The sequence below is a fragment of the Botrytis fragariae genome, assembly GCF_013461495.1.
Source record: "Botrytis fragariae strain BVB16 chromosome Unknown tig00000054, whole genome shotgun sequence".
NCBI classification, from domain to species: Eukaryota; Fungi; Ascomycota; class Leotiomycetes; order Helotiales; family Sclerotiniaceae; genus Botrytis; species Botrytis fragariae.
The window spans coordinates 1679573-1693850 of record NW_023500993.1 but is presented as its reverse complement, the minus strand read 5'-3'; the positions used below and the strand labels follow the sequence as shown (position 1 = coordinate 1693850).

The following is a 14278-nucleotide window of genomic DNA, read 5'->3' as shown; positions in this document are numbered from 1 at the left end:
CAACCAATGTGAAAGCATAACACACGAACGATATGGTATTGTTCGGAATCAAAGATTACAACGATGAGTAATTTGATCAAGAGAAGATCGAACACACAAATTCCCTGCGATCTGAATTAAACAAAGGTAAAAGATGAATGCCGGATCACGTGCGATTAGCAGATGAGATGAAGACCAACAACTATCTCGGATTGTACTGGACATAAGCCGTCCAAACAACACCCTGAAAACGTGGGGGGTACCTTATCAGGATAAATATGTCGCACCTATATATTGCGACAAACATGCCTGCCGATTCAAAGCAGTGTACCAAGAAACTGTCTCATCACACACTTTTGTCATGTTACACTCCAATCAAAACCCATCCAATGCTGTCCAAAATCTTGATCAGTATGGTGTGCGAGGATGGGGTGGAGTTGCTATCTCCTTGCGGGAATTATCGGTGCCACTCAAGACAACATTCGATATCGGAGAGACGGGGGACTGGCTACGAGCCGCAGACCCCACGTTTCTCATACTGCGTTGCACAATTCGTGATTCGATTTGCAATATCTTGAAGGATCTGACGATAGGTTCATGGTATAAGGGGAGCTTGGCGGGGGTTCTTTAATGTCGTATTCACATGCATATTTATATTGTAGTCCTTCAGATCGGCCAGAATGTGATTAAATTTCCGGGATTCCGGAGTGCGTCAAGCTCGACGATTTTCGGTTGCTATCGATGCGGTTGCAACACGGCAGGTTTGTCGAGCTGTCGCGTAATTTGATAAGAGGGTCTTGATGATAATATACGTGGTGTACCTGTAACATAGTCACCAAGGTCTTCTTTGTTGAATAGGTGAGAGGAGAGAACAATGTCTAGAGACTGTCAAAAGTCTTGAATTGTTTCGAGCTCAGTGAAGAAAAGAGTATTGCGGTTCGTCCCGCTTGACCGTTTTGCTTTGGTACAATATACCCGGGACCAGAGGAAATTCATCTATATGCTTGCAAAATTTAGTACAAGCGTGGGGATTTCTCCAGAATCTAGATCAATCCCACAAGTGTCCACCTTTCTGCATAACTATATCTGTCTTACGATATGACTGCATTCTTTTTTGGACTCTATTTCTTTTCTACCAGGAACTTTGATTGAAATGAGGGAGGTACGGTAGTATCCCGCATGAGTCTTTTAATTAATCCCAATAGGTGATTTCGTTTCACCCGCCGTTGGTCGTACATGTCAAATGGCTAGGGGTGCTTATCTTTAGACCCTGGGCACCCTGTACTTTTGTAGGCTTGTTCACTGATAACCCCATACCAATTAACATCAAATATGAATCAGAATGTTCCGCACATCATGAAGCACCTTTCACGAAATTCGGACTCTTTGAGTACTACAAAAAGGTTGATCAGCTCATGGAATTGAATGCACCCCAGTGAAATTTTGGAACGTGTAACGAGCAATTAAGACTGAAATTCAACGTACGAATGTTGACGGAACTGATACTAGCCACTCTGAATCAAATTATCATTGCAATAAACTTTCTCAGACCCTGATGTCGAGTTTCCTCTTGGGGTCTTCTAGTTTTTATAGCATCTGATGCTACGAGCATGTCCGAGCCCCATTGCGACAAAACTCATACAGATGATTCACATCTCCCCAAGGGTGGTTGCAGATTCATTCTGCTACATCCTGAATCAAAGCAGCTGCGATGCGCGTGCGTTGGGTTTGCATCCAACAGATCCATCCCAGGCAGTTTGTGCCAATGCGGACACCAGGCAGTATATCACAATTCAGACCCAGAATCTTCCAGTAAAGAAGAATTAGATGCGTTGAAGTTGAGGATTAGTACTCTCGAGGGGGAGCTAGATCGAGAACGGCGTATAGGGAGAGGTGGCTTGTTTGATCGGCTTATTAAAGTAGAAGAGCTCGTTGAAAAAGAAAACTTGGAACACGAAGTTGAGATTCGAAATATTCATCGTGGCATCGGCGGTCTTTGGCAGAACGTTGGCCTCTTGAACAAGCGGACACCATATTACGATGATCGGATCGAAGCATTAGTGGATGACGTACACAGAATTCATGCTAGGATGATCGAGTTGGATGATGCGTCAATGAAAGTAGAAGATAGAGTAGACGCTCTTGAAAATGATTCGGCACGAACTCTTGCACCTTCAAAGAGGATTCGACGAAGGAAACCATCGACGCCTCCTACTGCGAATTTGCAGATCGCAATTGAGAACACGACAAGTTCTGGAGAAGGTGATGCTATAGGGGATTTCAAAGTGCCTATAAATGGTTTTGTATCAGGTCAGGAATTCCCGGAAAGAGATCTGTCGGGTGATCGATGTGGAACCTTTTCATGGACTGTACACGTCTCCCTTATGCCCACATCATCCCAACCTTTCCCATTCGAAAAGGACACGGCAGCTTACAAAAGATGCCTATCTCGAGGCTTGCATCAAAAGATAGCTGTGTCCGACACAAATAGTGATTCTTTCAAGGAGGCCGTGAGTTCTGCTTTTGCGCCAATCCTGCGAGGAAGGCCTTGGCAACCACTTGTGGCCAAGATCTGTGATGTCAAAAATCTAAGAGGCCTTCCTATGCTTCGACAACTAGACGAACAGTTAGTGAGTATGCCCCGGAGCTTTTCTTTTACTTGTGTCGACGATACTAACTTCAACCGAACAGGCCTTCAGTGATTATGATGTTGACTTCTTGAAGAAATATTGCGCTGTCCTTGACGGGTTTGGTCAAATTGAAGACTTATATATTGCTATGACCGAAGATACAATAACTTGGGTCGAAATGCGCGAGCTAGAGCAATTTCTTCCAGGATTGGAGTCTGCATGGTCCCATAGTGCGTACCTGGATGGAACACGGGTACATATACCACTTCAAGCAATGAAGGATGAATCTAGTGAAGCCACAGCCTCCAAACAAAAATCGGCAGATGACATATTGCTATCATTACCAGCTGCTGAAAATTCGACATCGAGCATAATGCTAAAGAGACACGCGTCAAGGATATCTAGAACGTCAAGCTTCGATTCATCAATTGAAGGAGAAAAGCCTAGAACAAAATTGAGACAACTCTACAATGGTGCAGGAGTGGACATAGGCAGATGTGCTAAAATTGTTTGATGGAATGTCGACTTTCGTCGGAAGTCTTTGAGACTAATAACTACCACTTCCATTAAAAGTCTGATTGTTGATATGCTGTTCGCTCGAGATCATAAGTCTATGGAACAGGTTTCTCAGATTAAACATCAACTTTATACAGTGTTGTCGAGAAGTCCCATGGGGATTAAGCATGATTCTCAATGTAGGTTAAGACACTAGAATAGACAAACAGCTACACATTGGAGCATGTCTTATGTCTGCAAGACCACAGAATAGAGGATCAACAGATTGTGAGGTTTCGTGAGGATTCTTTGGTACAGAACAAAGGAGAGAAGACGATTATTTCGCAGTTTTAGTAGGCCCAGCATACTGGTAACTTGGGCAAAATATCGAAGTATAAGTATTTGTAGCAATCTCTCGAGTCCCTGAAGATCAAAAATTGAATGCGATAATCGTTCTAGCCACTCCGGTGATCAATTCAGATACATTCCAATGTATATACTTGTATCGTTTAGCAGCCCCCCTTTTTGTAATAATATAACGCGGCGCACTGTGGAAAGACATCAAGATTAGCATTGAGCTTGGTTGAACAATCACACTTGACTGAGATGCCCGATTCTCCTTTCGTCTCAGAATAGCTCTTAGAGAAGACTTCTTAAAGCGGACTTACCCGCGTGACTCCAAAACAGATGTACTCTATCCTAGTATCCTTGTTGTGCCATTCTGCAAGGCTACCATTGTCTCCGGACCCTTCTAGCTGTCAGGAATACGTGTGGATGAGATTAAAGTTGAAAAGGAGTGCCAAAACACAGAATCCGTCAAAACTAGACCATGCTTCCGGTATATGAAATGTAGGAATTGAGATGAAGTTCTTTCTAGACTAAAATTATATTTGAATATATATAATGCAAGTGATTATAAGAAGGTTCAGGGACCGAGCCAGAGCAAAGTCGGAAGATTATGGCCTTAGGCATAACAAGACAAGGCTGTCTATTCCTACGCTAATTGCACTTCCGAGCCAACTAGCATGACGTTCTTCCACCTGAGGGGCAGACAAACCTCAGCCTAATGGACGACAACATTTCATCACATCCTCATAACTAATTCTTCATACCATCAAAAGTATTTACAAAAAGTAGTCGGAAAGATTTGGAGTTCTATTCATAAGAGAACCACAGATTTTTGCTTTGGTTCTCTTCTTTCCTTAGGAGTGTTCCTCAATTCTCTGTTGTGACCTTACAACTCTTTGAAGAAGATTATCGTCGTATAACGGCACGCAGAAGTGCATGACTACAATTGCAATCGCCGACAAAATTAAGAGTAACACTCTTGGTATTCCTCTTTTTCAGAACGAAATAATCCTCACGGTACCTCGCACTGAAAATTAAAGGACATCAGGATCGCTCTTTCCTGTATTGCTATACTAATCGTGCCCCGCACCTTAATTCACTCAAACTTGTGTACATTCTCACATACAATGGATATCAATTCTCCAAAGCGTCGCAAAATTAGCCAAAGAAGTCCCGATCAGGCGCAGACGGCAAAAGGAAAAGGAAAAGAAGTCATGACGATGACAACAAGTAGGTTCTAGGATTCATCCTCATAATACAATTCATTAACCTAAGTAGGTCAAAATGGCTGGCCACCCAATAGAGTTCCGGTGGAGATCTTCAATCTCATCATCATGAATCTACCTCGATCCACCATCCATAGCATGCGATTGGTAAATCATGAGTTTGAAGCAAACGTTTCCGAATACCTCTTCAAATATGTAGTGGTTCCATTTAGACCAGAGATTTATGGTATCACTTCCGAGCCGTCCACTTCTCATAGTTCAATATTATTACAAGACAAGGGAATGCGTATCTTTCAAGGTATATAGTTGTTAAGTCTATCTATTTCATCTTCAGCGTTACTAATGTTTCTCAGGGTTTGGTCGGCACATCAGACACTTTGCTATGTGTATGTCATTTCACCCATAAATATCTACAAATTGCTAATAAATTGATTAGCCTTCGAGGTCGATATTGCAAAGTTGACTAAACCTCCTACAAAGCATAATCACGACACAATCACAACTTTCTGGGGTTCTTACAAATGGCCATTCCAGGAATATAATAGATACGCACAATTGGAAGGTCTAGAGCAGAAAGCTGATGAAACTCGAACCATGACAAAGGCATTTCAATTCATTGTAGCCGCAGAAGAACTTGGCCTATCCATTGATGGGGGGTTGGGATGGCTTGCTGGACCAGACGTTAACCATAAAGTTATTCTGCGTGGCGAAAAACCCGCAGTGTTTGGATCAACAAGATTCGAACCAGAACCAGAACCTGAGGCAAAGCAGAATGTGCGACCAAATCAAATCACACCACCTTTTCGAACAGAGCTTTTAAACGATACGCGTTCATTACTCCAAAGAGTGTTTCAGGAATCAGGATTCGGTAGCGACCAAATCAACCAATCTCTCGACCATTCTCTCTCCAATGGGGGCCCCGCGAATGCACGTACACAAGTTCGACAAGTTGGAGTTCCTAATGCACCCTCCATTCCTTATGCTGATTTTGAAGAGGGTATTGCTCGTATACTCGGAAATCATTTCGGAACTGGCAATCCTGTAGTAGGAGACGACGAAGATGATGATGATGATGATGATGAAAGATTGAACACCGAGGATAGAGTTTCAACTGATGGTGAAGACAACGGTGATGGGCAAAGCGAAGGCAACGTTTCCAACAATATTCCTGGACGCCCTAGATCTAACGGTGGCCCGGGTCGTAAGCGCAAGCTAACACCAAAGTCCCATTGTCTAAAGCCAAACGAACTCACCGGCGCACAAAAAGAAATGCTACTTGAACTCGAATGGGCACAGCGAGCATTCATGCAAACTTTTACAATTGCTGTTATTGACAGTCCAGTCACATTTGCCGGTGTTAAAAAACTTACCATCGCCCGCTTGCCAAACAGACATTTACCAAATCTCGTACGTGACGATTTCTGGGATAGTCTACCAAATTTGCTTGAGCTATCTCTAGGCGTAATCCCCGACTGGCGTGAACTTGTCAAACTCCCTACCAGTTGGGTTCAAGATATCAAGTTACGTCCATCTAAGGCTGTCATTGGTGTCTTTCAGCTCCTTTCCAAACAAATATCTGGACGACAGCAGATCGAGTCTTTACATTTTGAATGGGTCGGCGGTGGAGAGTATGCACCTGGTCTCTTCTGCCGGAACCAGCATATCCTTGCTGCTCCCATAGTATCAGATTCAATGAGCATGGTTAGTAGAAAAGGAGAGAAGGAAGTTCTGTCGCTACCCTATATCAAGAATCTGTCATTGAAGAATTGCTGGTTAAGTCCACATATGTTCACGCGTTTTGTAAAAGATCTCAAACAATGCAGCCTTCAATCTTTAACACTTGATTCGGTTTCATTGACCGCCTTCATCCGCCCTGGACAACACCCAATGCCTCGAGCAAATCACCAGCAAAATGCTTTGGCACAAGCCATGGCGGTAGATATGGCGGCAAACATGGGCTTCGCGAATAATCATCATCTTGCTGCACACGCTGCCTTGTTTCCGCCCAACATGGCTGCAGTGCCACCATTTCTAGCAGCAGCACCGCCAGCAACTCAATTGCCAGCGGTCATGGCCAATTCAAACGTCCAACCAGCATGGCTCAATGAACCTCGCAATGGCTCCTGGGCTCAGGTTATTGAAACTTTGACTCCTGGTCATAGACTGGCAGATTTGCGTCATGCCAACGAGTTTGGTGCAGAGCCCCAACCCAGAACTCAAAGTAGTTTGAAACAGCTCGTTTTCAAGTCATGTGGATATGCCCGGCTTCCTCTTGAATTCAATCAATCGGCAATTCATGAAGGTGGCGGTGAGCAGCGGGGATCCGTACCTGCTGGAGTAACAAAGAGAATCAATGATTATGAGAGCATTATGATGAAGCCGGGTGACAGCCTACTTGCGTCAATCACAAATGCCATGAGCGATCTTGAGGTTGAAGTTCTCCAAAATGCGTGGAACATGACCCTTGGTTGGGGAAACCTACCTACGCAGCTAACAACTGAAGCAAATCATGATGGGATCCTACGCGCAGGCTTTGGAAGATTCAATGGATCTATTGTAGCTGCAGCTCAAACTCCAGCTTCAGCTCCTGAAGTTTAATTTGATACATCAATAGTTGTTCTCATGTTTTACAAGGGTACAAATTGCAATCACCTTTTCATTGTACTAATCCTACTGGTACCATAATTTTTCTCTTTCTTTAGGGTGTTTGTATGGGATAAAGATGTCTTAGGGCGGATTTATTATCTCATACACATATTTCTTGTATACTACCCCTTTTTTTTCTTTCTCTTTGGGCAGCGTGGCGGGGTCATTATGGCATGACATCAAAGCATAACGAATGGGCTCTTGGTATTGTCTCAAACTTGCATTTCAGGTTGCATATTAGGGTAAACAATTGGTCTCACGACTTATAATCTGGATTGGACGGGAGTTTGATATGGAAAATCATTGGGGAGTTTAGTGAAGATGTCGGATGATTCAAGATCACGAATAATCGTGTTCAACACCATCGATTAGATCAGATGCACCTTCTGTATCACAGATTTGCTGATATCTATCAATCATTGGAATGTTGACATGAAATCTTTCATGGCGCCTTTGGGAAATGATATGGGCGATAACGACGAAGATAGTCGGAAAATTCTTGTTCCTTTGTAGAAATAGTGTATAATTTACATAATTAAAATTCATCAAAATGATGTGGTGCGTTGATGTGACGTGATTGCATGCTATAACAATGATGAGTACAAGGTGTTCGATGGTCTTGATAGCTTCCGATGTTCGAGAGCATTACATGACTCGGAATGCATTCAACATTTGAAAACATTTGAATTTGAGCCGAGGCGATTCTTACATTGCAGTCGAGAAACTTCCCATCACAACTCTCAGCATGATATAGATCTTGGTTATGGTGGTTCTAGCTTTGCCGCGGAATTGTTTCCCGAGTACGATCCAACGGTAGACTTGACGTATCTAAGCGATTGTAATGGTATGAGATTGGACGGGTGGGATTAGAAGGTTGGTGATAGTAGTGGTGATGATCATGACAATAAATAGAGTGCGCGAAAGAAAGAAGGGAGGAATGTAGACTTGGATAATGGTGGATTGGTGGAGTGAGTGAGGTGGGATGAGGGTGTAAGGGTGTAAGAGGAGATGGGGAGATGGGGAGAAGGGGGATGGGGGGTGAGGTGGGGTAAGGGAAGAGATGGGAGATAGAAAAGGGGGCGTAGGAGATTGAAAGGGTGATGGTATGCTCGACGGCTGAATGAATATAGAATTAGGTGATGAGGGGCATTGGAGAGGAGAGAAGAAGGGGGGTGGGGCTGGATGGAAAAAGGCTGGGTAGATATCGGGGGTGGCTGTAGGACGTTGCAGAAAACTCGGTATGGAATGAATCTATGCTAAAGGTAACAGTTATGTGAAAGAGTGACATAGTGGACTTAGTTCCTGTTCCTTGAAAACTGAAGTACATTTCGGCAGTAGACGGTGTCGACTTGTTATGCTGTATTGAGACACACTAGGCTATATTTGATGAGGCGTAGAAGAGGGTTGAACTTGGATTTAAATGGGTGAAGCTGGTAGCGAGATATCCAGAATGCAGATCGTATTGTGCAGGTATTAAAGTATTGCTTGATATGTTCAATTCTAAGGAAGGAGCTAGACGTGTATATTGAGGATGTTCGACGGGGTTGTGCTGCAAGTAGACAGGGCCTGATCTTGGGATTGTCGAAATATGCAGAGCTGGGATGTATATACTGGCGATGCCGAAATCTCTTAGTTGCTGAAAGCCAACTGCCGCTCTGCTGATGACTGATGGGTTGCCAACCGTTTTAGAACGATCTAGGCCCGGGTCTGTCTCGTGAAAGAAAACTGAGACTTGCAATTCATAGGTAGCATCTGATACAATCTGGAGCTTGAGGGTTCTCCGACTCCCATAAGATTGTGCCTGACTTGGCAGTACTCGAGAACATATAGCAAATATATCACAAGCACCCGTGGCATGAGTCAGATAAATTCGTCAAGAGGCAATTAAATTTTCTGCAAGAATTTCATTTAATGGTTCATTTATAGTGCAGCAATATGTCACCTGTACAAGCCATCCATTTTTTGAAATACCCTTGTATGATGACCTTCATATCAATGCCCAATCGCGCAAACCCCAGCCAACCATAAAAAAGAACATCTATGCAGCAGTGATAGCTTGACGGATACGAGCACCACGTTGTCTTGAAGACAAGTGTGCGGTCTCACGTCCAACAACAGCCTCGGACTTTTGAACAACTTCCTCTCCTTCGGTCAAGATCAATTCGATGTGGCAGGGATTTGACATGTATGGGTTGATCTATTAAATGTTAGTATTGGGTGTATCGTGGGCTTTCGATATGAACTTACACGACCGTGAGCACGGTAAGTTCGGCGACGTTGCTTTGGTGCTTGGTTGACTTGGATGTGCTTAACGATCAAGTTTCCGGTATCGAGACCCTTGGTATCGGCATTGGCCTCAGCGTTCTTCAAGAGACCGAGGAGGAACTCGGCGGACTTGACTGGCCATCTGGCACGGGTAACACCGAATTGCTTTCCTATTAAAATATCCCCATCAGCCTCCCATTCTTTTCTAACCCAGATTTCTCGATTCCCTTCTGATATTAATGCTCGAACATACCTTGAGCAGCACGTCCAGTTCCTCCGGCGTATCTTCTCATTGGGACAGCCTCCTTGTGTTCTTGAACGTTCTCAAGGAACTTGACGGCGCGCTGGAGCTTCCATCCCTATGCATTATTAGTACTTGTCGAGTCGGAAGGGCTTCGAAAACTTGCGTTGATAGCTTGTGCTGTCTCACGGGTATTCTTGAAAGAAACACGGAGGTAAGAACCGCGGGATCTGGCGCTCTTGGCCGATTCTGATCGTAAAGTCAGCAATTACCCATGGGAGGTATCGGAGGCAAGCAAAGTCGATTGCGTTTTCGTACCTATCTCAGTAGCAGCGTATCGTACCTATAAGCAGACATCTTGGTTAGCAATTTATCCAAGTAAAAGTTGTGTATCCAAAATATGACGGCACAGGTAAATCTTCCGTCACCAGCGCAATCTGCCATGTACTCAGTACAAAGGGACCGAGAACTCGACTCAGCAGTGCCTGATTTCTTTGCAATAAAGTCCTCCCACCACCAGCGATATCTTTTGCAAAACTTTCCAGATCAGTTGAGCCAAAGACCTGGCTCAGCGGCTTCGAATTTCCCTGCAGTCGGCCCCTCCATCACCAAGTCCCCAATTATCCATTTTCCAACATCTAATTGTCGCAATTGATTCCAAACAATCGTACATCCTCCAGAGTAACAATAGGGAACACATTCAACGTACCATCTTGACGTTTGGTTGCTGCGGTCGTTAGTACGGAAAATTTCGGTATGATCTTGATGCTGTAAATTTTTGGGAGTTCCTTCCGTTTTGGCTCGCTTGATTGTAGTTTGCCCTAAACACATGACTTGACTAAGCCAAATACGGAAAGCGCGCTAAAATCGACTTTTGCACTTTCCTGAAGTGAAGCGAATTGTATGAACTTTTTTGACCTCTTGAACTTTCTGCCTCTCGAAACGCCTCTCGACACCATCGACAATTCCAGATACCGTCGCCCAACATGTCACTCGTAACGTGCGAAACCCAAATTCCGCCCTTTTTTTCCTATTTCAAGACCGAAATGCTGGAAATTTTGTTTTGCGACCTTTAGTGAGGTTGCGCTTCAAGATGATAGCTTCTGGTCCCCCAATTTCGACATTTTGCTGACAACTTGTTCACAGCGGGGAGAAGTCCAACTTTCAATACATTCTGCGTCTGCTCAACACCAACGTTGAGGGAAAGCAGAAGGTTATGTTTGCTTTAACTAAAATAAAGGCAAAATTCCATCATTCCCGTCGCCTTGTCCTCATTCTAATTTCATTTTAGGGTGTCGGACGTCGTTACTCCAACTTGGTCTGCAAGAAGGCTGATGTCGATCTCAACAAGCGGTATGGAGCACATTAGTCATGAGAGTAGAAGGGCAAAGGACTAATCAATTACAGCGCTGGTGAACTCACCTCCGAAGAGCTCGAGAGAATCGTTACCATCATCCAAAACCCAACCCAATACAAGATCCCATCCTGGTTCCTCAACAGACAACGCGATATCGTCGATGGTAAGGACTCCCAAGTTCTCGCCAACGGTGTCGACTCCAAGCTCCGTGACGATTTGGAACGCCTCAAGAAGATCCGTGCTCACCGTGGTCTCCGTCACTACTGGGGTCTCCGTGTCCGTGGACAACACTCCAAGACCACTGGTCGCAGAGGTAGAACCGTCGGTGTTTCCAAGAAGAAGGGAAACTAAATATTTGCGCTTCTGGGATTTACGGTTGGGTGGAGTGTGGCTTTTGCGATGGACTGGTACTTTACATCTGGCTTAACAGCTTCTACAGCATGATGCTGTTACTGGGCATGCCCCAGGGAAATCAGTTCATGAAAAGGAAACAATAAATCATCAATGGCCCCACTATAATTTTATGTGCTTTCAGAACAATGTGCCAAGATTGATTTTCAGGTATGCCTACGAATCATGAGAGCTGTTTTTACAAAGAATCTGGAGTTCAAACGCCCCAAAGCCGTGATTGAAATTGTTATCTGCGCGTATATCAACGAGTATAGTGCATTTTATGCTACCCCTTCGCCTATTATACTTTCCCTCGTAGGGAAGGCAGCAACTTATTTTTCGAAGGTCCTGTAATTCCAGATTTAGAAGGAGCAGGTGGCAAATATTGGAGGGTACATCTACATCACGTTTTGTTCTTGACGAACTTCAAGCAGGGAATGTTAAATCGGACCTTTGACCTGCATAAGATCATTCTCCTGTAGCTGAACTATATCAAAATGCTGTGATTATATCCGCACGTGTGTACGACGTAACTTTCTTTGATTCTTAAAATGATGAATGAATCAACCCACGGGATATATAACCACAAGGTAAAATGTAAACTGCTTTTGCTACCCCGAACGCCATTCTAGACCCGCTAAATGATACCAAACCCAAGTTGCAACAGAATACTTGGACTCTTAATCTTCATGAGTAACAGCCATATCCAATACCTCGACTCTTCCCTGTCCCTTCGTCTCCGTACTGATAAAGTCTCCTATTCCCTTAAATGCACCAGGTTCTACAAACCCTACTACCTCCCACTCTGAACCCATCACATCCTGAGTCTCGACCTGCTCTACATATCCCAATACTCTATCCTTGACCGTCTCCTTCTTATCGCCCTCTCCCTCATCAGCAGATTTTGGTCCAGGAGCCTTAACAACCTGCTTTAAAATCTTGGTAGGTAACGTAACTCTCAACCTCATCCTCGCTCTCGCGACTGGAATCGGCTGGTGAGCAATCAACGCCTTCATCGCTTCCAGTGCTTGACTCTTTGCGCTCTTCGTAGCCACGACACCCGTCCAAGCATGTTCCCTCGCTCTGGGTATTGGCTTTGCTTCCCCTTCTTCTCCCGTCGTCGGAGTTGCAGTTTCGCTGCCCAGATTCTTATCTTTTTCCTGTGCTTGCGACCCCTGCGAACTGAGCATCTCGAGCGCTTTCTCTATCATTCCCGTAGTGTACACCCGCTTCGATTTTGGATCCACAAGTTTACTGGCTACGATACTGATCACTTCATTGTGCACTCGCTCCAACTGTGCATGTCGTTCTTTCTCTCCAACTTGTAATTCTCCCTTGTTTAATATTTCGAGAATGATATCTTGCACTGGAGTATCTTTTCCAAAAGCCTTTGCCAAATCGGCCGTCGGTGCCGTTTGACCTCGCGAAACATTTAGGAAAACGTTAGGGATTTGAAGAACATTGTCGATATCTTTTTCGTTGCCGGAACGCCATTCGAGTACTTTGTTCTTGTAGCAGGCGATTTCGAAACGCTTTTTTGCCTTCTTGTACCGTACAAGGGATACGTTTGTGAGTTTAATCTGGTTAGAGGGTTGATTGATGGGCATCTTGACGGTTCGTAAGGTGGTGTTGATCGAAAAAAGGAATTTGGAATATCTTTTTTTCTCAATGGTCTTGGAGATTTTCTTTTTGCGCGGGTTTACATCACCCCGCGGAACGGCTGAGTCACTAATAAAGGCACGGCATATTTGATGTCAACTTCGCCGTCATTTCTACAGAGTAAGCATCTCGAGCTTATCTACACTTATCTTAGTGGGATGAGAGTGTGAGAAGGCAAGACTTCTGCCTTTCTGCCGGTAGAGACCTCAATATCAACACTTTGTACAATATCTTCATCATGAGTCACGATGAGCCATCTTGATTCTTCATTGATGGAAGCAGCGCGAAGCTTTCAAAGTCTCCTTTACCGTACAGCCATCATACCTAGTAGTATTCATATCTGAATCATGCTTTATCGGTGAATGAAAGTCTGAGACCGGAGTCATGTGTCCATCGCGGGTACCTTGACAGATTTACTATGCAGTGGCGTCAGGGGAATCTTAGACTAGCCCCAGGCTCTGTTGTGATACGCTGGGTTTCTCTTCAAACTGTTGGAAGGATAAGCTCCGACAGCTCCAAGTTGAGATGATAGCAAGCTTCTACGTTGATGTTTTCGAGATCTTTCGAGGTAAGTTGATGTAACGATTAATATATTAATATGATAACTAAGGATCGAAATCACGAAAGAGACGATTTGATCGATGTTGAATCAACAATATTAACCAAAGTAATGATCTTGTGACGATGAAGCATTCTTCCACCATACATTGTTTTGGATGCGGTAATTCCCATGGCTGGACTGATAAGCATCCATCCAACCTCCAACTCCCAAGGGTGCCTTGCTACGTAATTGAGGCACGAGCACAACACGCACAAGCACGAAGCACATCAGCAACTTGGGTAGCTCTTGGTTACCCTAACAACTTGCGCAGCAGTTACCGCCTTGAAACCCTATTCAAAGATCCCGTCTATCCCATCCATCCCATCCATCCCTTCGTCTTTCATCTTTCATCTTTCTTCTTGCCATCTCCCATCTCTTTATTCTTCATCATAACATCCATCTCTTTTGGAAATCATCATATGAAATAGAATAGAATAGAAT

General features: G+C 44.1%; 6 protein-coding genes across 6 annotated transcripts; 4 read left to right on the top strand and 2 right to left on the bottom strand.

Moving 5' to 3' along the window:
* Positions 1–284: 284 nt before the first annotated feature.
* On the top strand, positions 285–3123 carry Bfra_005282 (uncharacterized protein; the record flags this gene model as incomplete). Its single annotated transcript, XM_037335666.1, has 5 exons — positions 285–533; positions 650–757; positions 1247–1268; positions 1573–2609; positions 2671–3123. 5 exons carry the CDS (start codon positions 285–287, stop codon positions 3121–3123), a joined length of 1869 nt encoding a protein of 622 aa, XP_037192761.1.
* Positions 3124–4579: 1456 nt separating this feature from the next.
* Bfra_005281 (putative f-box domain-containing protein) lies at positions 4580–7276 on the top strand (the record flags this gene model as incomplete). Its single annotated transcript, XM_037335665.1, has 4 exons — positions 4580–4682; positions 4731–4976; positions 5032–5064; positions 5115–7276. The coding sequence occupies 4 exons, from the start codon at positions 4580–4582 to the stop codon at positions 7274–7276; spliced, it is 2544 nt and encodes an 847-aa protein (XP_037192760.1).
* Positions 7277–9263: 1987 nt separating this feature from the next.
* Bfra_005280 (putative 60s ribosomal protein l17 protein) lies at positions 9264–10274 on the bottom strand (the record flags this gene model as incomplete). The annotated part of the gene is made up of 6 exons (XM_037335664.1): positions 9264–9521; positions 9572–9759; positions 9843–9948; positions 10039–10079; positions 10149–10173; positions 10236–10274. The coding sequence occupies 6 exons, from the start codon at positions 10272–10274 to the stop codon at positions 9363–9365; spliced, it is 558 nt and encodes a 185-aa protein (XP_037192759.1). The 3' UTR covers positions 9264–9362.
* Positions 10275–10816: 542 nt separating this feature from the next.
* Positions 10817–11538, top strand: Bfra_005279 (putative 40s ribosomal protein s18 protein; the record flags this gene model as incomplete). The annotated part of the gene is made up of 4 exons (XM_037335663.1): positions 10817–10830; positions 10977–11043; positions 11122–11183; positions 11238–11538. The coding sequence occupies 4 exons, from the start codon at positions 10817–10819 to the stop codon at positions 11536–11538; spliced, it is 444 nt and encodes a 147-aa protein (XP_037192758.1).
* A 719-nt stretch (positions 11539–12257) lies between these two features.
* Positions 12258–13184, bottom strand: Bfra_005278 (putative shwachman-bodian-diamond syndrome protein; the record flags this gene model as incomplete). The annotated part of the gene is made up of 1 exon (XM_037335662.1): positions 12258–13184. One exon carries the CDS (start codon positions 13182–13184, stop codon positions 12258–12260), a length of 927 nt encoding a protein of 308 aa, XP_037192757.1.
* A 470-nt stretch (positions 13185–13654) lies between these two features.
* Positions 13655–14265, top strand: Bfra_005277 (uncharacterized protein; the record flags this gene model as incomplete). The annotated part of the gene is made up of 2 exons (XM_037335661.1): positions 13655–13755; positions 13905–14265. The coding sequence occupies 2 exons, from the start codon at positions 13655–13657 to the stop codon at positions 14263–14265; spliced, it is 462 nt and encodes a 153-aa protein (XP_037192756.1).
* Positions 14266–14278: the final 13 nt, after the last annotated feature.